The sequence below is a fragment of the Setaria viridis genome, chromosome 1 (assembly GCF_005286985.2).
Source record: "Setaria viridis chromosome 1, Setaria_viridis_v4.0, whole genome shotgun sequence".
NCBI classification, from domain to species: domain Eukaryota; kingdom Viridiplantae; phylum Streptophyta; class Magnoliopsida; order Poales; family Poaceae; genus Setaria; species Setaria viridis.
The window spans coordinates 18359184-18383601 of record NC_048263.2 but is presented as its reverse complement, the minus strand read 5'-3'; the positions used below and the strand labels follow the sequence as shown (position 1 = coordinate 18383601).

Genomic DNA, 24418 nt, shown 5'->3' with positions numbered 1-24418 from the left:
AATCACTGACCAGCTGGTGCTAGAAGACAAGGTAGAGTATGAGAAACTAGCACGACGCAGTGGAAACTACGTCGTCATCGGGAAGGAGCTCTACAGAAAGGCCGCATCCATAGGCACCTTGATGAAGTGCATTCTACGCAGTGAGGGCATTGACCTCCTTCATGATATCCACTAGGGCACATGTGGAAACCATGCTACTTCAGGCACTTTGGTCGGCAAGGCGTTTTGCTCTGGCTTTTATTGGCCAACAGCGGTAGCCGATGCAAAGGAGCTCATCCAAAGGTGCAAAGGGTGTCAGTTCTTCTCCAAGCAACAACATCTACCAGCCCAAGCCCTACGCACCATCCCACCATCCTAGCCCTTCGCATGCTGGGGGCTGGATATGGTCGGACCCTTCAAGATCGCCCTAGGCAGCTACACTCATATATTTGTGGCAATTGACAAATTCACCAAGTGAATTGAGGTCAAGGTTGTCACCAGCATCGAGTTGGCTAAATCTACCCAATTCATGGAGGAGATCACACAGCATTGACAAATTCACCAAGTGAATTGAGGTCAAGGTTGTCACCAGCATCGAGTTGGCTAAAGCTGCCCAATTCATGGAGGAGATCACACGGCGCTTTGGAGTTCCAAACAGGATCATCACCGACCTTGGCAAGCAGTTCACAGGCTTCAAGTTCTAGGACTTTTACCAGGACAACCTCATCGACGTATACTACTCCTTAGTGGCACACCCACGCTGCAACGGACAGGTCGAATGTGTGAATGGGATGGTCCTCCAATCCCTCAAGTCTCGCATCTTCAACGACGCGTCCAAGTATGCCACCAAGTGGCTACGTGAGCTGCCCCATGTCATCTGGGGCATACGGACCCAGAAAACCTGGGCTACTGGCTACACTCCTTTCTACATGGTGTACAGCACAGAGGCCATCTTGCCGTCCGACGTAGCCTTTGGCGCTCCACGCATCCAGTACTACGAGGAAGGTGAAATGGAAAAAAGTCAGCGGCTCGACATCGACAGCCTCGAGGAGCACCGAGTGGCGGCTCTCATCCAGCATGCACACCACAAGCAGCAGATACGGTGCTACCACAATCGAAATGTCAAAGAACTCTCCTTCAACATCGGTGATTCGGTGCTTCATCGGATCTAGTCCACCAAGGACATGCACAAGCTGGCCGCCCTCTGGGAGGGCTCCTTCATCACCAAAGAAGTCATCTAGCTAGGCACCTATCGACCCCAATGGGCAGACGGCTCAAGCGTCCCAAATCCGTGGAACATCAAGCACATGTGGCGTTTCTACCCTTAAGATGTAAAAGCTATGTATTATTTTGTTCCTTTTTATTGAATGAATAAAACCTCTGAGGTTCTTTGCATACCTACTTCGTTCTAGGTCCCTTGCCTGGGCTGTTCCTAACGCTCGAGGGTTGTTGGACCTGTTTGACAAACCACTCGCTCTCAAGCTCGGGGGCTTTCCCCAGGTGTTGACCCCTAGGTCTCGCATCCTTCTCCTCCCCCTCTCAAGGCAATATGACTAACTCTTGTGGTCGGTGTTCTAGCTCACGAAAGCTAGACAACCTTGTGTTCACTCCTCCTACAAGCTCAAGATCCGCTCTCAGCAGGACGCTGGTCAGGCAAGGCTACGCGCTTAGCTGTTATAGGCCTCAGCTACACGTTGTCCTGTTCTATACACCAAGGGAGGGAGGGAGCCCCTTTCTTCCCGCATACGTTAAGTTAATTACATCACATGTCTTATCATACAGTTTGATACACCACTAGTTTCATTTTACAGGTCCAACTCATTAACAATGTTTTTCGCTACATCATTAAATTGGTCGGCCAGTTCTGGAAGCTTCTCTGCATTGAGGTCGGCCACGACCCCTACACCAGCACGCTCCAAGGGAATCCATGGGAAGTGTGTCTTCAACACTGCCAAGACATTCCTGACGCACTCCACCGCAGTGTCGTTTAGCAACTCCTTTAGCTAACCAGGCACACTCCTAAGGCGATCAAGAAGTAGCGTTGGTGAGGTCGGGTTGGTTTCTGGTTGGACCATGTCCATCACATTGCTGGCCGCCTTGTGCAGATCTTCCAGCTCCACCTCCAACCTTGCAATCACCGATTGGTCACACTAAAGACTTTGCAGTGTAGCTTTTAAGCAGCGGTCAGTATCTTTGCGCAAGCCTGCCTCGTAAGCCAGTTTCTGCGACACGGCGTACTCATGGTGAACCGCCATGTCATGCTCTTGCTGGAGATGAGCATTTGAATCCTTGCATTCTTTGAGGTGCCGCTTGAGCCTTTGCTCCCTCACCTCGGCATCTGCTCATTCAAACCAGCACACATCAGCACCAAGACTTCAAGCATAGAACTGAGTCGACAGGTCGGCACAACGTACCTTTCAAGTGTGTAGCAAAAAAACTATTTCTGCAAGGCATACTCCATATCTTTTTGTTTCAGCTACTCCACAGCCTTCTTGAGGTCGGCCTCATGTTGTTGCGCCTTAAGCCGGTATTCCTCAGCCCGTTGGATCGCGTCTGCCCTCTTATGAGCATGAGCGGCCAGACCCTGTTTACACTCTAAAAGTCAGAGCACTGCAAGGAAACAGGATTTAAGATATAGGTTTTCCGAGTTGGTCAGCATACTTACAAATAACAACTCAAAAACCCTGGAGGACAACAGCCATAGCTCGGCAAGATCTTTCTTGTCTTGCGCCGCGTCCCCAGTGAGGTCAGTCCCAGAAAAGTCCAGGGTATCAGGATCATCTCCTCCTTGCATGTCCATGCCAACATCCCTGGTGGACCTCTCCGGCAGCGGATCATCCCTGGGCACCTCTTCCAAGTGAGACTCAGCTCTGGCTCTCTCACAAGACACCTGCTCGGCCCCGGAGTCGACCACAGCAGCATCCGTGGCCCTAGAGCTGACTATGCCTTATTGCAGCACCGGATTTGGTACAGCTTCTCCGGCGCGACCATCTTGGTCCCCCTGGCCTCCGGAGGCGGCGACTATTCAGCGATGCGGCCGCTCGCCCCTTTAGCATGGGACGAGCAACCAGTCAGCTGCGTACCAGATTCATCATCCATCACGGCCCTCCTACATTGTTAGTGCGATAGGCAACCTAAGCAAGATAGGCAACAAAAGAACCACAAAACAGATAATATAACAATATTGCACTTACGAGGTGCTCTGCTTCAATCGGAACTTGGGGTGCAAGGGTGGTGGTGGTGACAACACACCTTCGCTCAGCCCCCCACGGATTTTCTCCTTCAGTGTCTCCTCGACCCGTGCCGTGTCGGCCATGGTCATCTCAAGGAGCTCGGTCTTCTTCTTCTTGGTGGCCGGGCTTGGTGTGTCTGACTCCTGAGACAAGGAGGCTGGAAGCTTCTTCACAACCTGCCGGGCTTGGCATCCTACTAGTGCGGAGTCCTCGGCCCCGCTGACCTCTTCTGGCACGTCCTTATTCGAGCCAATGGAGGAGTCCGACTCCCAATCTAGAGCAATAGGCGGCTAGTCGGACTCGGTGGTCAGGCGGATCTTGGGTCATTGCTCGGCCCCTTCAGGAAGTGGTGTCTGGCAAAAGAATTCAAATTCACCGTTCTGGTCAATCAACAAGAATAGTCAGAGATAACACAAAAGCAAAACGGGAACGCCAAATCAATGTAGTTAAGATCATACCGGGTCGGCCGGCCTCTTGACGGAATATGCTTTTGGGGCAGCTCTTGTTCTTGATGATACCACCAAAAAACTCGCATACCTGGTTGGCGGCTTCTTCCTTGGTCACCTTTCGCTACACATCCCGGGTTGTGTCTAGTGACCCTATATACTCATATGCTGGATGGACCCTATTCTTGATCGGTTGTGTCAATCTCTGATAGAAATTGATGCTTATAGCCTTGGCTGTGAGCCCATGCACCTTCAGGTTGGCAATCTCCTTCAGCAGCTGCTTCACCTGAACCATCTCTGTGGAGGTCGGCTGGTTCGACCACTCGGGCATAGTCACTAGGGCGTATCTGGTACGCGGTGGGAGCTCGAGCTTCTGATTGGTGACCGTAAACCATTCCTTGTGCCAGCCCTTGTTGGATTCCAACAACTAGAGGTTGAAGTACTCGTGCACTCTCTTCGACCGCAGTGGAATTCCACAACCCCCAATCACTCGTGGCTTCCCCTTAGTCGACATAGATTTCAACTAATACAAATATTTCCACAGATCGAAATGGGGGAGATGCCCAAGTACGCCTCACACAGATGAATGAAGATGGCGATATCCAAAATTGAGTTAGGATTGAGATGTACCAGTTCAATCTTGTAGTAGTTGAGAAGACCCCGGAAGAAATCACCTGTCGGGATCCCAAATCTGCGCTCAAAGAAGGATGTGAAGACCATGGTCTCCATCTCATCCTCACTGGGGAACTCTTGCCTGGCGGTTGCCTTCCATTCGAGTAGCGTCTGGGGTCCGAGGAGACCCTAGTCAACGAGTGCCTAGATGCGCTCCTCCGTCATCACCGATTTCACCCAGACAAAGGATGGATCTGGTGCCTGTGCTTGGGCCATCTCTTCGGTTTCTACTCCCTGGTATTTGGATGTAATAACCGTGAGGCTCTTGATTCACATACAGCAGCGCGACGGCTCAGGTGGGGACAGAGAAGTGCGCGTGAGCAGATTGGAAAGTCTACCGGCGTGGCTTAGGGTTCACGGATATGGTGGCGCTGTGCTCCGTGGACTGCAGCGGCGGCGACGCAAGTGCGGCTAATGGAAATGAAAGTGGAACCACGCCCCTTGGGGTTTTCAAGGACGTGCCGGCATAACCCTAGCAATAAAATCTGCGGGTTTTCTGTTATTGTGGCGCACGCATTGGACAGAGTCTGTAGGTTTTCTATTATGTTTTTCACAGTGTGCCTCTGAGGCTCCGCCAGTCCTCACGCTCACACTCGGGGGCTTGGTGCCTACTTTAGGTTGGCGCGCCTCTGTGGCTCTGCCAGTCCTCGCGCTTACGCTCGGGGGCTAGGCCCCTATTTTAGGTCGGCATGCCTCCGTGGCTCCGTCAGTCCTCGTACTCGGGGGCTGGGCACCTACTTCAGGTCGGCGTGCCTCCGTGGCTCCGCTAGTCCTCGCGCTAACGCTAGGGGGTTGGGCACCTACTTTAGATCTGCGTACCTCCGTGGCTCTGCCAGTCCTCGCGCTCACGCTCGGGGGCTGGGCGCGTACTTCAGGTCAGCGTGCCTCCGTGACTCTGCCAGTCCTCACGCTCATGCTCGGGGGCTGGGTGACTATTTCAGGTTGGTGTGCCTCCGTGGCTCTGGCAATCCTCGCGTTCATGCTCAGGGGCTGGGCGCCTATTTTAGGTCAGCGTGCCTCCATGGTTCCACTAGTCCTCGCACTCACGCTCAGGGTTTGGGCGCCTATTTCATGTCGGCGTGCCTCCGTGGCTCTACCAGTCCCTGTACTCGGGGGCTGGGCGCCTATTTCGACTTGGTGTGCCTCCGCGACTTCGCCTATCCTTGTGCTCAGGCACTAGGACCTGCTTCTGGGATCAATTTTTTCTTCCTTTTTGACCATTGGACCAATTATACTAATCGTTTCAATGCTCAAGCAGCTACTCCATATGGAGTGCCTCTTGCGATGCCTTCCATGTCCTTTGCATTGACCTACTGGATGCCCAACATCCATCAGCTCGGCGCTCGACTTTGCTCTACACGTATGGCTCTGTGTTCACTCGAATTTTCTTCCTTTTTGAGCACTACGCAGCCTCTCCATCACTATGATGCCATCGCAGCTTCAGCCAACCACATTCCAAGCTTCGTTGTGATGTCCTCAGGTTCCTATTCGCCTATACGTCGCTCGGGGGCTTGAGGGATATGGGTCCCCACCAGCCAGAATACTAGCCGGTCTTGACAAGTGGGCCTGCCCGATCAGAACGTGCGGGCCAAGGATGAGAAGATACTTGGAGTACAAGTCAAGGAGGCCGGACGATTCAAATCAGCCCTGATATTGTGGGATACTCTTGTAATCCAACTCAAATTGTCTTCCATGTAACAACCGGCTAGATTAGATTCAAATCGACTTGTAACCCTTAGTTGTCAGCCTATATAACGTGGCCAAGGGCACCTCCCTAAGACACATCAACTCTCCCCGAACAATACTAGCAATACAATCCACCAAAATACAGGTGTTGACGCCAGATTTTGACACGTGTGTAATCGGCGTCAGGAAAGGAAGAAATCAGAAGGAGCGGCGAGACACAGGGGTGGCGGTTGGGAATCGGCCGATTGGTGCTACAGTCATGGATCGGCCGATTGACCTTTGGAGTTCCGCCTTGTCCGACTCCTGAGGCCTGGGATCGGATGCGCCCGACCTTCCGAGGGAGGATCTCCGCCTCGCCCGACCTTAGGTCCTAGGGTCGGAGTAGTTAGAGCCCCCGACATGTGGGTCCTAATCGGTTGTCCCTTGCCGATGGAGTGAGTAGAAATCGGCCGATTAGGAGGTTGGAGCGATTGGGCCGGTGTGAGCCTAAAGAGGATTATGAAGATGAAGAAGGAATCAGCCAATGAAGAGCATGATAATCGACCTAGTACGAAGCGTAGTTGTAAATATTCGTTTTCTGTTTAAGTTTAGGGATAGAGTTCTAATCGGATAAGAAGTCGTTTGTAACAGGCTATAAATATCCACCCTTGTAGATCTGTAATCATCATCAACTCAAGACAACAAACTACTATTTCCTCGTACTTACTTTCAAGCCGGCGACTTCGCCAATACTTTTCTCCTTTTTCACGAGTTTGTACGGGTTGGCGGGGCTGCATCAACTTGACCTCCGGCCGATCTTGTAAGTTCCGCTTATCGAGTAAATTCTAAGCTTTAACTTCGGGCGCATCGCTATTGTTTCGTTTAGATTTATTCACTAGTTATCGATATTTACTAGAATTCTAGGTTTTTCCTGTCGTTCTGGTTTTATCACAAGTTACCCAGCTAGGAATCGGTAATTTCGGCTTTTCTTGTACTTTGTCATTTAATCTATTTATTTTACGCATAGCCGATTAGATCTGTTCCTAGTGTTGCTACTACAGCGTTGTTTAGATTACTTCAGTGGTTTTCTTTATCGACGTTGCTTGGTAATCGGTCGCATTGTAGCCGATTTCCTCATTACAGCAAATCGGCCGATTCGCTGATAAGCTTTCTCGAGATCGGAACCTTAGCCGATCGCAACCCCTGGGATCTGACACGTTTCTCTCCTTGCCAATCAACAGGTCAGATTGGCTGGCACGCCGCGCGAACCGCACCAGAGCGATCACCCGAACAGGAGCTAAGCAGATTCTCCCGGGTCGTGTGTCTGACGCTGGGGATTCGATCAGTCAATTTCTAGCGCCAACAACAGGACGTAGGGTATTACTCCCCGGAGGTCCGAACCTATCTAAACCTTCGTGTTCTCATGATCACCTTTGAGTTCTTGGTTTCTCAATCCTCCCTGCCTACAAATCAACCACTTGGGTAACCTCCTGGTGGATTGTTAGGCAACTAAATCCGACAGGTGTGACCTCTATCTCCAAATGTATCCTGGCGAAAGAGACATGGGCTATGCAAAAAGAAATAAAGCCATGCTCAAAGCATGATGAAAAAGAGAGAAAAAAAGAAAAAAATAGCCCATTTCCAAAAGAAAGAGAAAACTTTGAGAGATAGAATCATACAAAAGGAGTCCATACACCTTTCCACCATATTCCATCCACACACTTGCACATCTTGTTCAGATTGTATGACTTGCATTATACTTGGATCCGGTCTTTTGCTTTGCAACATATGTGATGCAGGTATGCCTCATCTTTATCCCTACCTTTAGCTCCACATAAGCCTTATTAGAAGTAGGGTAAAGAAAGGTAAGTGAATGCCTTGGTGAGGATTATACACATTGAGCGATTTGAGAGAATCATTGGAGGATCCAGGTAAGGTTTTCTTTTTAAAAATATTGTCAAAAATTCAAGTTACTAAGACAGAAGGAGTGGATGGGATTTGAATCAAGACCGTTCCAGCCATCAACCGCCCAAGGTAACTTGATAAACACTTCAAAAGTTCACAACTACATGTATGGCTTTGAATATCTTACATGTTTGATCCTTATCATAAGAAGTTATGTTCCACCTTAGACTTTGCCCTTTACTCGAGGATGACCAAAGGCTAAGTGTGGGGGTGTTATTGACGATCCTTAAGTACCACATTTGATCGTCAAATCCTGCATAAAATCTATCAAGATCAATCACCAAACCTAGTGGTAGGGGTTTATTATTAATCATTTCGACAAGTGTTAGTGAATATTTGTATGCATGTGACTTATCCTGAGAAAGGAGGAGAAAACACACCCAAGAGGCAAAGAAACACAACTCCGACCAATCAGGGAAGAGCACATAGATCCATGGGCTCACATCAGGGGGGTAAACCGCCTTAAATTGGCGCAGGGCACCTTGCACCGACTTGACGGTCCACCAGGTAGCGTCCCAGACGAAAGGCGCCATGAGAGGCGATGCCCAGGTTCAACTGAACCCCTTGTTTGTCTGAGCCAGGGGTGGCCCCCATTGTGCCTAGCTTGCACGCGGCGGCTCCTAATGACTTCCTGAAGGTGGTTGTGACTATTTTGTTGGGGTTACCGCATTGCACCCTCGGATCCTACTAGGTGGCACAAGGAGAGAAGTTGGACGAGAATATTCTCTTGGGATGCTAGGAGCATCTCCACTCTCCAAAGGGACCTCCACACTATAAATAAGAAACCCTACCCTCACTCTCCACACACCACACAAGAGAGAATTGGTGCTCTATTGCAAAGGTGAAGCCCTACCTAGCTCGTGCTTAGAATAGGGAGAGAGTGAGGGGTGTTCGATGAGAGTGCCGAGGTGTTGGCACTCTCCTCTCAGCTTGTACCTCTACGAATGCTGGCTTCCTTTGGTAAAGTAAGTATTTATGATTCCTTCTTATGGTATTATACTTGGTTCTTATCTTCATGAGTAGTCTTATACCCTTGCAATCATAGTATAGGCTTATATGCTCTCACATATATCTTTAGACCTTGCTACAGTATACACTAGTAGTACTTATATCTAAGTGAGATCAGTTCTCTTTGCTTGCAGGTTCATCGCTCTATATTTATATAGAATGCTGTAGTTTGCTACGAGACGTCAGATGTAGTTAGACTGTAGTAGTAATCAATAGCGTAGACGTGGTGTATAGGCTAGAGGTTATCCTTCATTTGCCTTATATCCCACGAGTTACTAGAGGTCGGCCGTAGGTGGTGACAGCCCTATTGGTCCTTTGTAATCCTCCACGTTTGGATATAGAGTAAAGCCGCTAGTCAGAGTCGCCTGGTAGACCAGGGGTAAGCGAGTACCCGAAGCAAGTATCCATAATCAAGAGATCGATCATTAACTTACCTCAAGTGCTACCTTTAGGAATCCTCTCTACCCTCGTCACTTATCTTGGTGTGTCCTTGGACCGACTAGAATAGAAGTTAGCGCACACACGTTCCCTTGGATTCGATATCCTTTGAATACTCTGAGGTGAAAGCTACAATGGTATATGTGTGCTTGTGGATTTATTCACATTCGTTAAATATACCAACAACGGGGATGGGAGGTAAGCGAGGGGGAGGGTTGAGTGGAGAGAAGGAAAGAAGAGCGAGCAGCGGAGAGAGGAGAGATGGAAGAGAAGGCGTGAGGTTGGGCGGCGGAAAGAGGAGAGAGGCAAGAGAGGGAGTGCGGCGGAGAGTGAGGAGGCAGACGGATGGATAAGGGTGGGAGTCGAGAGGTTCTGTCGGACGCGAGCTCCTTCTTACGAACCAAATTGAGTTAAAATTTCGGGTCCACAGAATCCATCATCAACGGTTGGAGTTAAAAACCGGCGATGAAAACTTGCACCACCGGTTTGTAATTGGAACCGGCAGTGATGGTCTCTATCACCGCCATTTTCAACACCTTACAGCCCCACCAACCTTTCAACCGGTGGTGATACACCATCACGTCCAGTTCATATAAAACCAACGGTGATAGCCCGGCTGTGCTGGCATTTTTTGTAGTAGTGAATATACCGGCTGTGCTGGCATTTTTTTAGTAGTGAATATAGTCCACGAACTTTAATTTTCATTTTCAGGTTCAATCTAGTAGTCTCCTATCATAGTTGGCATGCATCCACGTTGGTGTGCCATGTGCCCATGTTGCCCAATGAAAAGTGTCAAGCAAGTACCACACCATTAGCAATCAAACCAACACATTCTAAAGAAAAGTATCAAGCTGTATCTTGTCAAGTCATTTGTATTCATTATTCCATTACATCAAATTCAATTCTCTTTTTCTTTTTTTTGCAAATTAACCAAAAAGGAGATTGGTGTCTTCTCGGGATATCCAAGTCTAGTGCTCAAGCATCCACGTAGGCATCTGGTCATTGGTTCATCACGATTGTATTGTACATTGCATTGTAGCTGCTGTTAGTTTTCTGAACTAATAAGAATTCAAACTTAATTTGATGAAGTTTTGTAATTCAGCTGGCAATTTCAATTTTCAATCAAAATCTTAAGTTTCACAGATGAAAATCAAATGTTGAAAAGTGGGAGTTTTTAAATTAAAGTCGAAAATTAGAAGCTAAGATGCTTTGATAAACTTTCCATTTCCCCATTAGTATGTGTTGCTGCAAGTTGTTGACATGGTCAGTGGGGTGGAAGAGACAATGGTGCAGGGATACGGCAGGGGCGGAGGGAGATGCCCATGAGGAAGGTTTACATGAGGCAGTTCTAGAATATAGTATGTATAGTTCCATCTATTATATATGAAGACACAAAGAAAAGGATTTAAGAAATGAAAAGACACTCAATATTATCATCTAGATATACGCATATAGTCTGCTTTAAAGTTTGCATTGATCAAGTACGTACTCTCTCCTTTTCAAAATGTAAATAGTTTTAGTTTTTATCCTAAGTTAAACTTCTCTAACTTTGAGTTAGTCTATAGAGAAACGTATGAATATCAACAACATCAAAGCACATCAAAGCAGTTTCCATTGATCGATAATGTAGTGCATGCAAACACACTAGCAAATTATTGCGATGGGAACTCCAATATCGAAACCGAAGAACCAACCATATCTTCATGCTAGCTAGATCCCCATACCGTCCAAATTAAATTGACCAAACCAGAGGACAAAAAGAAAAACATGAGATAACATGGCATCAAATAGGGGCCAGATCTAACACCTCGTGTGCTTCCTTGTTTGGTGCTGCAGGCATTAAAATCTCGCAGTCTGCCTCGAAAAGGTACGACTGCAACTGACCCTCTACCTGCAACGTGGTGCAGTTCTCACATTCATAGATCCCCAACAGGGAGACCTCAGGAACAAGAGCGCAAGATAAAATATTTTCCCTAGTCTGATCTCTCACGCATGGGCTACTTATTGGGCATGGCCCTGATTGCCATCACCATTTGACTCGATCGGGGGTGAATATTTTAGTCGTAGCAGTGCACAGTATGAACACTGAAGCAATGAAGCAACAAGATCGAACTGAAGAAGCTAGCATTTGCATAAAGAAATGGAACTGTAAGGCAGTACGTGCGATCGAAGTTACTACGCTGCTACTTGGCCTGCAGAACATGATGGTGGCAATTGGGCAGTGCTACAGAGTTTCAGTTATTCTCGGAGTCAGTGTCCATGGGAGTGTGGGAAGAGATGGCAGGTGTTGTAGCATGCGATGATGATGGTGGTGCCCGTGGTGGTGGTGTCAGGACAGGCACTTCTCGTACCGATCAAACCTTCACTTCCAAGGCTTGGAAATAAGAGAAGTTTGCCCAGCAGGCCAGGGTAAAAAGTACACACATCTTTCCACATGCTCCCTAGGCCTATCTCATCATTTTATCCTAGAGCTCCTTCGTTCCCAGCTTCCTCATCTCCCGGTCTTCTTCCTAGCTACCTTCTTCGTGTGTCGATCAAGGGATAATGCGGCAGTTCTTTAAAGCTACGGATTAAAGAACTAGCAATTAAGTTCTAAATGGATAAAAGGACTAAGCTACTGAATGCTTGAAAGAAATTAAAAAGATCATTATAAGGTACAAACCCCGGCCTCAAGTCAACAGCATCAAGATTAGTTATGACACAAGAAATAGCGAAAGCAAACGATAGAGATCGACCTACATATTCGGAAACAATCTTAAGATAACTTGCTAATTAACATCCGAAATCATATGCATAATTCCCAGGGAAATTCTCCACGATGCGACTCCAAGTGAAGCTTGAAGAAAGCTATATCACTTAACCTCTTCTAAGCTGCGCGCGGCCTCATCAATTATTAGAACGGCGCCGGACGGCCACCAGCGGCGCCCGGGTTCCATCCGTAGGCTGATTCCGGTGGCAGCTGCACGTTGCCGAGCAGGTTCGGTGGCAGTCCCTGGAAGAGGCTTGGATCGACAGAGCCGGCGAGCTGCGCCGCTTGCTGCGCACCGGCGAGAATCCCGGCGCTGTCGGCCTGTGCTTGGGCGGCGAGCATGTCGTCCTCCTCCAACGGCAGCCTCTCGTACACCGCGTTCGCGAAAGAGGCCGCCATTATCACCACCGGCCCGGCTGCTGTCAGCGCGCCGACGACGCTGCCGCCCACCACCTGCCCCTGCCCGCCGGCAAGGTAGACGGTGAGCCCTGTGGCTTCGGGTGGCGCGGGCGGGGGGAGGAAGGAGCCGGAGAGGGAGAGAATCTCAAACCGGCCGTGGAGGGCGACGACCGCGCCCTGGGAGGCTGGCTGCCGCAGGGTGACGTTGGTCACGGTGCCCGCGCCACTGAGCACGCAGACCCCACGCTGGCGGCGGCGCGCGAACGCCGTGATGCTCTCCGAGATGTCGCAGCCGCCGGCAACCTCCATGACGTGCGTCCGGAGCGTGTTGGCGCTGTCCCTCGTGATGATGATCGGTGGCTTCGGCTTGTTCTTGGACCCCGCCGGCCGGCCCCTCGGGCGGCGCGGGGTGGTCTCTCCGCCCTCTGGCCCACCACCAGATGGAGGAACCAGCGCCAGCTCATCACCTCCGCCGCCACCGCCACTTCCGTTGCCATTGGCGCCGCTGTTCTCGTCATCCTCGTGGTCGCGCTTGGTGCCGCGGCCGCCGAACACCCCCGGCGTGCCGCCGCCCTGGTCGTCCTCGGTCTTGAGCTGCAGCTGGTGGTGATGCTGCTGCTGCTGGAGATGGTGATGGAAGTCGCGGGTGTTGAACGGCGGAGGAAGATGGTGACCGTGTATGGATGCCGCGACCGGATCCATCGGCGCGAGCTAGCTAGGTTATTCTTTCCCTCCCTGCTAGCTCTCCTCTCGCCCTCTTTCTTTTTCTTGCGAGATCTTTTTTATTTTTGTGGCCTCAATCTTATCTGCTAACAAATCTCTCAAGTGGCCAGGGACGACGAAACCTACGAGATGGAACAGTGGCAACGAAAGCAAAGGGAGGAGTAAAGAAGGAGGCCGGGAGAGGAGCAGAAGAATTAGCCAATTATTAAGGGAGGAAAGCTAGGAGAGGAGCTGAGTGCATGGCTGGGCTGTGGTGTGGTGTGGTGTGTGAGAGGACTGGGAAAAGAGACGATGGATGGAAAGAAAGACGGCGCCCTGCCCCTTCTTTTCTCGCTCGCTCTCTCCACTTTGCCGCTCGATTAGAATAATGATAGGTGGGAGGGAAGGAGGAGAGGGACGCCACCACCACCACCGCTACTACCCCTCACCAGACACCAGACAAAGCGAGGGAGGGGGCAAGGCACTTCTCATGTCAACCACCAACTTCTCAGCTGATTCTAGGGCATCTAACTAGACTAGCTACTCCGTTTTCCTCCTACTCCCCCTCTCTCTCTAGGTAGGCATTTCTCTCTCACTCTCCCCCTTTTTCCGGTAGATGCACGCTGACCTCTCTTCAGCATCCCAAAATATAATCGCTTGTTTTCTGATAAGTGTGTGTACAAAAAGTTGTTCGTAACTTATGGATCAAGTACAGTTCTGTGCACTGATGTGTAGTATGGAATGTATTTGTTTCTCCCAAGCATCACATCTGATCTCTAAAGTTGAGCTTCCTGATGTGACTGGCCGGTTGAGAATGTTTATGCCTGATGAGACTTGCAAAGTTCCAGTCTACTCAGTGAATAGTGGTCAGATTGTTTTTATGTTTTGTTTGTGACTGCAATTAGGGTTCATGTCCTCAGCTAATATATGAGCAAATGAATTGGTCAGTCTGACTACAGTCTAATTCTGCGTCTTAGTAAGACTGAGCAAGTCGCGTCCAAATGGAAGTTATTGGGTGGGTAGGCCGCGCATATAGAGCCGTTGCACGATCCACATCGCAAGGTCAAGTTCACATGCATAGAGATGGAAACCAGGATGAACCTAGCTACGTCCAACTTTCTCCGTATCTTTTTTACCCTTCCCTTAATTTGCCCTGAATTTACATATGACATCTTCTGATTGACCGCTTATTATGCCACTAGCTACTTGATAGTTGACGCAAGCCGTGGTTCTAGCAGAACACATCATCATCTAGAGAATTAGTTTTTCCCCAGGAGTCAGGCAACAAATGAATGCTAGCTGTTTCATAGAAAGGAAAGCGAGAGGCTAACACAATTATGCCCCCCTTTCCCACACCTTGTAATTCACTAGCACTACATCTTCTCAATAATAGTACATATCATGCATGAAAGCGACCAGCTCGAGTTTGATTGGGATGGGATATTCCAAAGCAAGGCTCCATTTCTTTGAAGGAGCATGGTCCCTTGAAAAGTTTAGTTAATTAGTCCATGCATGGGCCGATCCAGTCCAGTTCCAGCTATCCAGAGCTTAGCTTCTTGTAGGCACGCACGCACAACAGCAAACCATGGCACCTTGTCGTTGCCGGTTATCCAGGACGTCAGGACCCGCCGGCAGGTCCAGGTCCAACCACCCAACGCGCCTTAATCAGTTCTCGGACAGGCTGGTTTTGGGGAGTCGCGAACCCTAACTAATAATCAATCATGCTTGCTCGGAGCAGAGCAGCAGCCTGCAGCTCGATCATATCCCTAGCTTAGCTAGCTCTCCGACCTTGCGGCCCTCGGTGTGGCCACCCACGCCACGCCCCTCGCCCAAAAGACTCACTTGCCATTGGTCGTCGTATCGCTGTCCCATTGGTCCGACTTGAAAGGTGAGGCCACTTAAAATTATGCCGACCAGATGGATTAACCAGTTTCTTAATCCCCTGGGTTAGCGCGTAGCTAACCGCTGATTAAACAATGGGAGTACTTGCTCCAGCCCCCAAGCTAGCGGGCTCGACAATCTATGTGTCGTTAGCCTATATAGTATAGTATTTGTTATGTGCGTCTAGCGTTGAGACGACTCTTACGGTACGAAAGCTCCGGCCTGTTCGTCGCTCGATGATCCTCTCATGGATCGTGCTTGGCTGCTTGCTTGACTGCGATCGATGACTTGCTTGAGCTGTGTACATGGGAACGATGATGGTCACGGTGGTACCGAGTTTGAAGGGCCGAGAATTGTATATGTTCAACACATATATAGCCAAACTTCTATGGTTAAGTTATAGACGTATACATGTTCTATATATGGGTTTAACATATGTGTGTTTTGATAGCGTTTCTGTCCAAACAGATGTTTGACACATGTGAGATGGACTGAATTTTCGTTAAATTGGCCATATTATTGCTGGTATCCTAACAAAATTTGAGAGTACATGCATACCCTTTTTTTCACGGCTTATTTACTACTTCGCTAAACTGTCTGGCGGCATTGATTAGAGCACAAGTTTTCACTTGGGACAAGGTCTTGATCCATGATATATGGTGTTGCAGATGGTATAGGGACATTGTTTCGATGTAATTTTCCAAGCTTCAACACCATTGACTAATTTATGTCCAACTGCATTATTTCACATTGATGTGACACGGCAAAATTCCACGTCAACTACCTATATTTTAGATGCCACATGCCCATCTCCATCGAGCTTCCATGATGCAAAAATATATCACTAACATAATGATGTAACTACCAAATTATATACTAGTAATTCAAGGGTCAAATACATATGCTCATATCCATCACTAAGATCGTGCCGTTGAATCGGAAAAGAATTCTACAGTGTCACGACCCGTTCAAATTTAAGGTCTACCAGGAAATACTTTATCATTTATTTTCTCACTCTATGCAAATAAGAAATTATTAGGTTTTATTAAATTAATAAAACTTTAATGCTTTCATGTTTTAGGAGAGCAATGAATATTATTACTTGTTATTGCTCCCAGCCCCCAACATAAATATGGAATATATAATGCATTTTATTAGGTATAACATAAAGTATACAGAAACTCTAAAAAAATGAAAGTATACAGGTTGTATATCGGACAAAGTGGCCAATTTAAAGCTATATATATGTACACATGGCCCAACGAAAAGGTTTCTCCTCAAGAAGCGTATAGCTACTGACCTATTTTTCCTTTTCAAGAAGCGTATAGCCAAATTAAAGTATGGCACTAGCTAGATTGAGGTTTGAAGCAAAGCATTTTTGCGATAAGAAATTAATGTTGCACTTACAGGATCCTAAACATGATAGGGTCGGAGTATGACATTATTGTGACAAGCATATATACAGCTATTTAATTTGTTTTAGAATTATTCTGGCAGTTTGTTAGAATATTAAGTACATGTGAAACATTAAAAATTTTGAAAAAAAGTGTGTTCATGGTTTTGTGGTGTATAGATTATATGTGTGTGGTAAACTTATGCTCGAAGGTTTTTAGTCGTTTGTCCAAGGATATACATGCATGGATTCTGTTGCAGATACCGATCCATAAACTATGAGAGGAACCAGTATATATTTTTCTCATGGCTGAAAGGCAAGTACATGTTTATTGCTTAAATAGCTAATCACCAATGATGATCGAATTGGTCATAAAGTATATGCAAGAGATCTCGGGAAGTGCAAATGAATGCTGAACTTCAGGTGATTACTATGTTCTCCTTTTTGCAAGCAATGCAATATAATCCTGATCACAGTCCATGTCTCCTTTTAAAAACTATAGCTGACTAGCTTTTGGTTTAATTAGTTATGGATTCACAAGTCTATAGTGTGTTCATACATGTGGAACGAAGTATATATGCAAGTAAAAAATTGCTTGTCCTAATGTTTGTCTTTGTGTCTAGCAGTGTGCCGTTTTATCTAGTCTGTAGTAGTACTACTACTAGTTAGCAACCTTGAGCGTTGTGCCCAGCCACCGCGCACATCCAAACGAAAATTTCATTATCTCAAGCGCTTGGGTATTTTGTTTTCTCGTTTCTTTACCCATGTTTTATCCTTAGTGGCCACACATCAGTGTGGCAATGCTAGGCAAATTATTGTTTTTTCCCACTATACTTTAATTGACTTCACGATGCATCCTTTAATTCCTTCATTTCAGGGTTTCTAATTTCACTACTCCATAAATTCGGAAAAACTTTTTAAAATGTTAGGAAAATCTTTGAAATTAAAGAACAAGCATGTGTTAGAAGAAAGTTATTCAGTTATATTTACTACCATATCCTTTTTTTCATTTTGTTTGGTTCTTGTTGGCATGCATAATGTCATCATGAATATTATTAGATCATTCAAGTTGACAAGCACTACTAGAAATATGAGCATTTATCCATGAAATTAGCACCGAACAGCTTTTCTCCGATACTAACACGCGAAATTAGTACCGGGTAGAAATTTCCGGTCATCGGAGGCCTTTTAGTACCGGGCAATAACACCGACCGGTACTAAATGTCACCGACCGGGTGTTATTGACCGGTACTAAAAGGCATCGACCATTTACTACCGGACAATAACACTAGTACCTCGTGGAGTACCATTTAGGGTCAATAACACCGACTGGTACTAAATGGTGACTAAAAGGCCTCTCCACGGGTTATTTCCAAAGGAAAACATACGCGTGAAATTTGCGTGACTTGTGACTTGCGACGATACGCGTGCGCGGGGACCTCCTGGCTGTTTGTCAATTTTTTTCCTTATTTTTTGGACGCAAAGCCGTTTAGTACTGGTCGGTTAGTACCGGATGGTTAGTACCGGTCGTTTAGTACTAAAGTTGAAACAAACGGCATCGGTCAGGTGCCCGGTACTAAGGGGGGTTCCTGACCACGGTACTAAAGGTCACTTCCCCAGTAGTGAAGGTTAAGTAATTTCCTAACCCCAGCCCTAAACCGTGCGTGGAGTGTGCAAGTTTCAACTTTAAACTCATTCTTACAGTTTTCAGCTCAAAATAATAATATCTCCTCAAAGTCTTATAGCAGCACATAAGCTCCCTATTGTGTCGTTCTTGAAAGTGGTATTTTGATACCTCAACTTTGCCTTGTATGTCCCTCAACTTTTAAATCGGCCAATCTAATTCTTTAATTTTTATTTTTGTCAAACTCGCCCTTGTGTTGACATGGCGCTTCATATTGACATGAGACTAATGCAAAAAGTCCCCTTTAACCTTGACTCATTCTCTCAATTTGTATGGTCGTTTGTGCTGGACGTAGCCTGCATGGGTCCGAATGAATTGGGGGTGTACGTCAATGCACGCTTTCAGTGCGTGATGAATGAACTAATCTTTGTAATCTTCATCAGCATTCCTTGATGACAAATCAAACCATTTCCTGGTAATGAAACGGTGCACATACACTTTAGCTTTAGGATTGGCAACGGGTAGGGATTTGGAATTAAGGTTTCCCCAACTATGGCGTACAAGCTTAGCCCTAATATTTTGCCCACAAGCACATATATCATGACCCACAATTATTATATAGCACATACACATGGAGCATTGGTCCGTCTACAAGGAAATTCCAAAACTGTTTGTGCAACGGCGCCAACATGCTTAAACTTCTTGATTAGCGCTATCACCTTATCACTTACAGAGTAGTGTACATGAGCAGCTACGCCGCAAGTGCCAGTACCAAGAGCGTTTTTCTTCCTGTCAAACTGCCGATAAATGAGAACATGAACTGTAAAGATTGGGTGCTCGTAGCCTAAGAGGGGGAGGGGGTGAATTAGGTGAACTTAAAATCCTTAGCCTAGGCTCCCACTATTTGCTTCAACATATAAACTAGATCATACTATCTAGTTGATCTAGTGATTCTTCCTACCCAAAATAAGTTTTGCAACCTAAATCTAAGCCTATCAAGATTCTACTATAGTAAGTAAAGCACTCAAGTTGCAAGAATAAAATGCAGAAACATAAAGGAGTGGGTTAGGAAGAATGCAAACTCGACACAACGATTTTATCACGTGGTATCGGTAGGTAATTGCCACCCCTAGTTCACGTTGGAGCTCCACCAAGAATATACTCCCGGTCACCAAATCTCTCCCTACAAGGTCTTGAACTCACCACAAAGGCTCTTGCCAAGCTAGATGAGAAGCTTGCCACAAAGGCAAGGCTCACCACACCCTCTCTTCTGGTCACCTTGATGTCGTCTCCACTATGAAGCTTCTCCATAAAGGAAGGGGTCTCCTTATCCTCCGCACACGGTCATCATCGCTACCCCACACCAAGCTGGAGGGTCGAAAACTTGTCGGCGAGCCACCAAGACCCCAAGGCGCCGACACACCAAGCTTACAATGGTGGTTCACTCCTTGAACCAATCACAAGGTAGCAACACCTTGCACTCACTCTCTCTAGGCCTATCCTAGCACTAGTCACTCTCTAAGCTTGTGCAAATTGCCTTTGATGATCACTTTAGCACTTTATTGGTATGGATGTGTTCTTGATGAGTCTTGGTGTCCAATGGATGTGTCGACACTCCAGCAACTTCAAATGGGCGAGTGGAGGGGGGTATAAATAGCCCAAAGCCTCAAAGAGCCGTTACTCCAACAACTAGTTAGAGTATACCATCGAATGTTCCGATAGTTCCGTTTTGGCATGCATTAGAACATCCGGTGCAACTAGCCGTTGGCCTCCCCACGTCCAAGTTCTTTATTGACACATCAAAATTCATCCGACATTTCATCCGATGGTACAATCAGAAATCCGATGCTGAAGAGCTTATGACCAAAACCTCTTTGGAGCTTTGCAAAGTTAATATGCTTCGTCCGATGGTCACTCCCACAAGGCATCGGATCATCCGGTGCTATGGGTCTTTTTCTGTCCTCTCTAAGAATTGTTCCGACCCTACTAAAAAATCCATCATCAGATCACCCGGTGATCTTGACTCAGACAGTCTCCTACATGTTGTACCAATTGCTCCGATGGTTGATCCGATGGTTGCTCCGGTGGACCATCAGAACATCTGGTGGTACTAAATTTTCTATGTTGAATACCACCACTTACACACCGAAGATACGGTCACTTGGATGCTCTAAAATTGTTCTCTGGATTTTTCCTATCATTTGGATGCTTGAATACCATAGAATAATCCTAGATACCATAGCTTGGTCACTTGAATACCATAACTTGGAAACTTTAATACTATGATTTGGATATCAAGAATACCGTAGCTTGAATACTTCAATACCATAATTTGTACCTTGCCATGTTTGGTTTACATTCTTAGGACTAGAAAACCTACAAGGTACATGCTAGAAAAAGCATTAGTTCCAATGACTATGTTGTCACTCAATCACCAAAATCACAAACTATGGTCCAATGGGGCCATGTTCGCTACATGAAGAAAGAAGGCAAGGGAAAAAATAACTTTTTGCACTAGTCTCATACCAGCATGGAGTGCCATATTACTGTAAGCACGCGCTTGATCCAAAACAAAAGTTTATCGACTGAATTGGCCAACCTAAAAGTTGATAGATGAATTTGACCCCTGAACAAAGTTGAGCGACCAAAACATTTATTTTTCCTTCTAGAAACATATTAAAAAATACAAGTTTTTTAAAGTACAAAACCCACATCCGTGCCAGTTCCTAACTCGTATCCATGATGGTACTGAGACGCCTTATTAACTATGCCGGTATCCAAAGAAAAAAAGAATAAAGGCAGATTCATGGTTCGTCACATTGTCTACATGATTCAAAAATGCAATTCCAATGGCCAAGCTACAAAATTACCATAACCAGTATCAAAATAACCATGAGTTATGGTCATGTCCGCTACTGGTTATATATATGCACGGTCCTGTCCAACTGCCAACCAAAAGTACAAGCATCAAGAGGGGTGAAACTCAGAGCACAATATAAGTAGTAGTGGCTCGTAACTGTTATGAACGTACTTATGTAAAAGCACATACGCGCATGAAGTTTAAATATGAAAGCCTGGGATGCTAGTAGTTTACAGCAATGATGTACTCTACTTATTATCATTTGTCCATGTCTGATTGTGCTTAGATATGACTAGTAACAAAATTTGCATCGTAATTACACAAGGAAGACTACTATCCGTTTGGCTAGTAAGGTGTTGGAGGTCGTTGTCTTGAATATTTTGCCGAGAGTGGGTGGAGAAACAACAATAGACTTTACTTTTGATTGCTTCCTATCGTTTGCATGCTCTAAACTTGGCGATATGCGGTCGAAGAGGTCGAAAACTTTTTCATTTTCTAAGAAAATTGCAATTAACACCACTTTTAATTCCACATGTACCAGATTTTGCAGTATCTGTACCACGTCTATTTTTGGACATAGAGTCTCTCCCGATTCAAGATGTATGACATATACTCTCTCCCGATTAGAAACAATGGGTATGATGAATCTGTTGGGCTTCCATATATCTCAGACAATGAAAGGGGTGTTAATTAACCCAAAATCCCCTTATAGAATGTGACAAATTTTAAATTCTTCCATCACTTGTAATTTAGGACCGAGAGAGTGTATTATAACCAATATAGCTGAAGCTAATTAATAGCCAATTAGTGCTAGTAGCTAGCGGATCGCAATTCTTAGTTCTATGTATTTTTTGTTACATATTTGTTGATTTACACATAAATTTACTTTGGCTAGTCTCAATATACAGTTTTCAGCACTGTTACCAAGATCACAAACTTGGTAACTGTAACAGCTAGGTTCCATGGGGATGAAACTTCTCTCTCATTTCATAAAACTTCATCCTCTCTCTTCTCATAAAGACATTGCTAAGTCATCAAAATTATTGATGTGGCATAAAAATTAATGCTAATGAAACTCTCTACGAAACTCCCACTGAGACTATTATGTTAGAATTTCTTATCGTGGTTTGTTGTGTTAGAATTTCCGCTCTTTGTTTCAGTCTTTATCCTTCTTTAATTAACATATATAAAAGCACGACATAATAAGAGCCGTATTCAAACAAGAAAACTGAAGGGTGCGCCATAAAATGTGCTAGAGAGAGCAACCAAAGTTCAGGGAGGGCAGTGCTACTGGACAGACCCAAAGAAAAGAATCCTAGCCCACGGTAGATACATGTGCGTGCTTTTATGTTGGTCTTGGTCGCGCATGATCGTTCACCTTGGTGGCAGAGCTAGCTGATTAGCCCACCGTAGTTTATGCGGATGACAGAGCTGAGATCGATCATTAATTAGGTTCGTGAACCCTTTTGACTTGTCTAAATGCTGAGCAGCCTTTTGGTGGATCGACCGGATACACGTACATAGGCACGAACCATCCACCTTCCCCTCGAGAATAAACATGGGATAAACCGTCAACGAGCCTTCTTCAGCTAATTAACGTAGTACTCATCGTTTGCTTTCAAACTCAAGCTGATGGACGAGCCCGGCCGGTTTCGGTGTCATGCATGTGCCCGTCAGATATGCACATATAGCACCAAAAGCTAAGCTAGGTCGGCCGGCCGGTGCACCAGCGTGTCAGCACGCGATGGAGCTGCAGCGGAGGGTGGCGGCCGTCCTAAATCCTCGCTCGTCCTCGGATTGCTATGGATGGATACGATACGCACGCCGAAACGCCAAAACATAGCGGGTGGCCAGGCAGGCGCGCGCCTTTTTTTAACGGCGCCGGCCTGGGTCGTCCGCAGCAGGCCCGTGGCCGTGGGCGATCGGCCGAACGAACTCACCTCACCAGTCAGCCAGTCACCCGCCCGGCCGCACGCGCCGCTGTCCGAGAGCGGGAGCCAGCTACGTGCTCCATCAATTCGGGCGGCCGGGGACCGTACGCACTGGCCGGCCGGCCGGCGCCGCACGCTGCTCTGGCGGAACAGACAAACGGGCACTCGCCACTCGGGCAAGGGGCGTGGCACGGCCCGGGAATTAAGCGGCAACGGCGTGGGCAGGAGGGGGTGCGGTCATGTGCGCGCCCGTGGGGAGTCGCGCGAGCGCGCCGTGGGGGGCGGGGCGTGCTGCCGTGCCGCGGCTCGGATCTCGGCGCCTTGCGTTGCGTAGCAGCCCGGTGCGTGGGCCCCGCGCGGCACGGCCAGTCGAGCCCCAGTTCGAGCTGGCGTGCGGTGCGGTCCCCAGCCTACTACCGCCTGGGCCGCGGGACACCTGGCGGATTCCACCCGGCTACGGGACACGCTCGCGCGCGGAGCCGGCAGCGCGTTCAGCGGGAGCGCACGGTCGCCCGTGCCGAGCCCGTCTTTTGGCCGTTTCCTCGCTTCATCGGTCGACCGCGGGCAGGGCGCCGGCAAAAGCATGGCATATTGGCATGGAGGATGCGGTGGAGCTCGGTAGAGAACGAAGTGCCTGCGGGTGGTGGTGGTGCTGCTGCCCCCGGTGTCCGGGCGTGCCGCGACACCTGCGCGGGGGCTCGCGCCGGGAAAGGATAGAGATAGACTGGCGTTGGAACGGGATTGCGCTGCCGCCGCTGCGGATCACGCTTGTGCTGGCGACTTGCCGTTAGGTGCGTGCTCCTATTCCGTGCCCGCACGTCACCGGGCAGGCGCATGGGGGTTGACGCGGGTGGCGTGGTGGCCCGGGTAGTCCGGGTAAGCGGCACGATGGCGCGGCGGGCGGGAGACGACTGCAACGCAAGGCGGCAGCTTGAGAGCCTCTGACGCAATGAGGGATTGCTTCGTGCTGCGAATGATGAACCAGATCCGAACAAAATACGCATCATCGATGATACGAAAACGTTGGAAGGCTTGTTAGGCCCAGATTCTGCTGGGCTTTCTTGTGGAATCCATTCTTTCTTTCACTTTAATTGTTATGGACGACTCAACAACAATTGAGTAAAAGTGGTCATTTTATTAGTCGAGTTTTTTAGTCCAATGAAATGACGCCTTATAGGATTGGCCAGTTGGCAAATATGAGTGAATCAAACACCGGCAGGGAAACATGTAACTGAAAACTGTAGGTACGTCAACGAAAAAATGGGAAAGACAAACAACCCGGAACAGAAATGAAAGTAGTCCCTCCATCTCAAATTACTATTTGTTTTGATTTTTGTATATACAAAACTTTTAATATAGATCTAAATGCATATATATCTAGATACGTAACAAAAACTATATATGTAGAATGAATAGGAAGATCAACAAAAAGTGTACGTTCATCATGGTTCATGTCTATAACCAAAACATATA

At 47.3% G+C, this 24418-nt stretch overlaps 2 protein-coding genes across 2 annotated transcripts; one reads left to right on the top strand and one right to left on the bottom strand.

Moving 5' to 3' along the window:
- The first annotated feature begins 770 nt into the window (after positions 1–770).
- LOC117854556 (uncharacterized) lies at positions 771–1151 on the top strand. The gene has a single exon (XM_034736785.1). The coding sequence runs from the start codon at positions 771–773 to the stop codon at positions 1149–1151; it is 381 nt and encodes a 126-aa protein (XP_034592676.1).
- Positions 1152–12016: 10865 nt separating this feature from the next.
- On the bottom strand, positions 12017–13845 carry LOC117844332 (AT-hook motif nuclear-localized protein 18). Its single transcript, XM_034725063.2, has one exon. The coding sequence runs from the start codon at positions 13254–13256 to the stop codon at positions 12300–12302; it is 957 nt and encodes a 318-aa protein (XP_034580954.1). The 5' UTR covers positions 13257–13845; the 3' UTR covers positions 12017–12299.
- Positions 13846–24418: the final 10573 nt, after the last annotated feature.

Excerpts from the sequence above, each read along its gene's own strand:
- LOC117854556 (XM_034736785.1), top strand. The coding sequence starts at position 771 with ATGGTCCTCCAATCCCTCAAGTCTCGCATCTTCAACGACGCGTCCAAG.
- LOC117844332 (XM_034725063.2), bottom strand. The coding sequence starts at position 13,256 with ATGGATCCGGTCGCGGCATCCATACACGGTCACCATCTTCCTCCGCCG.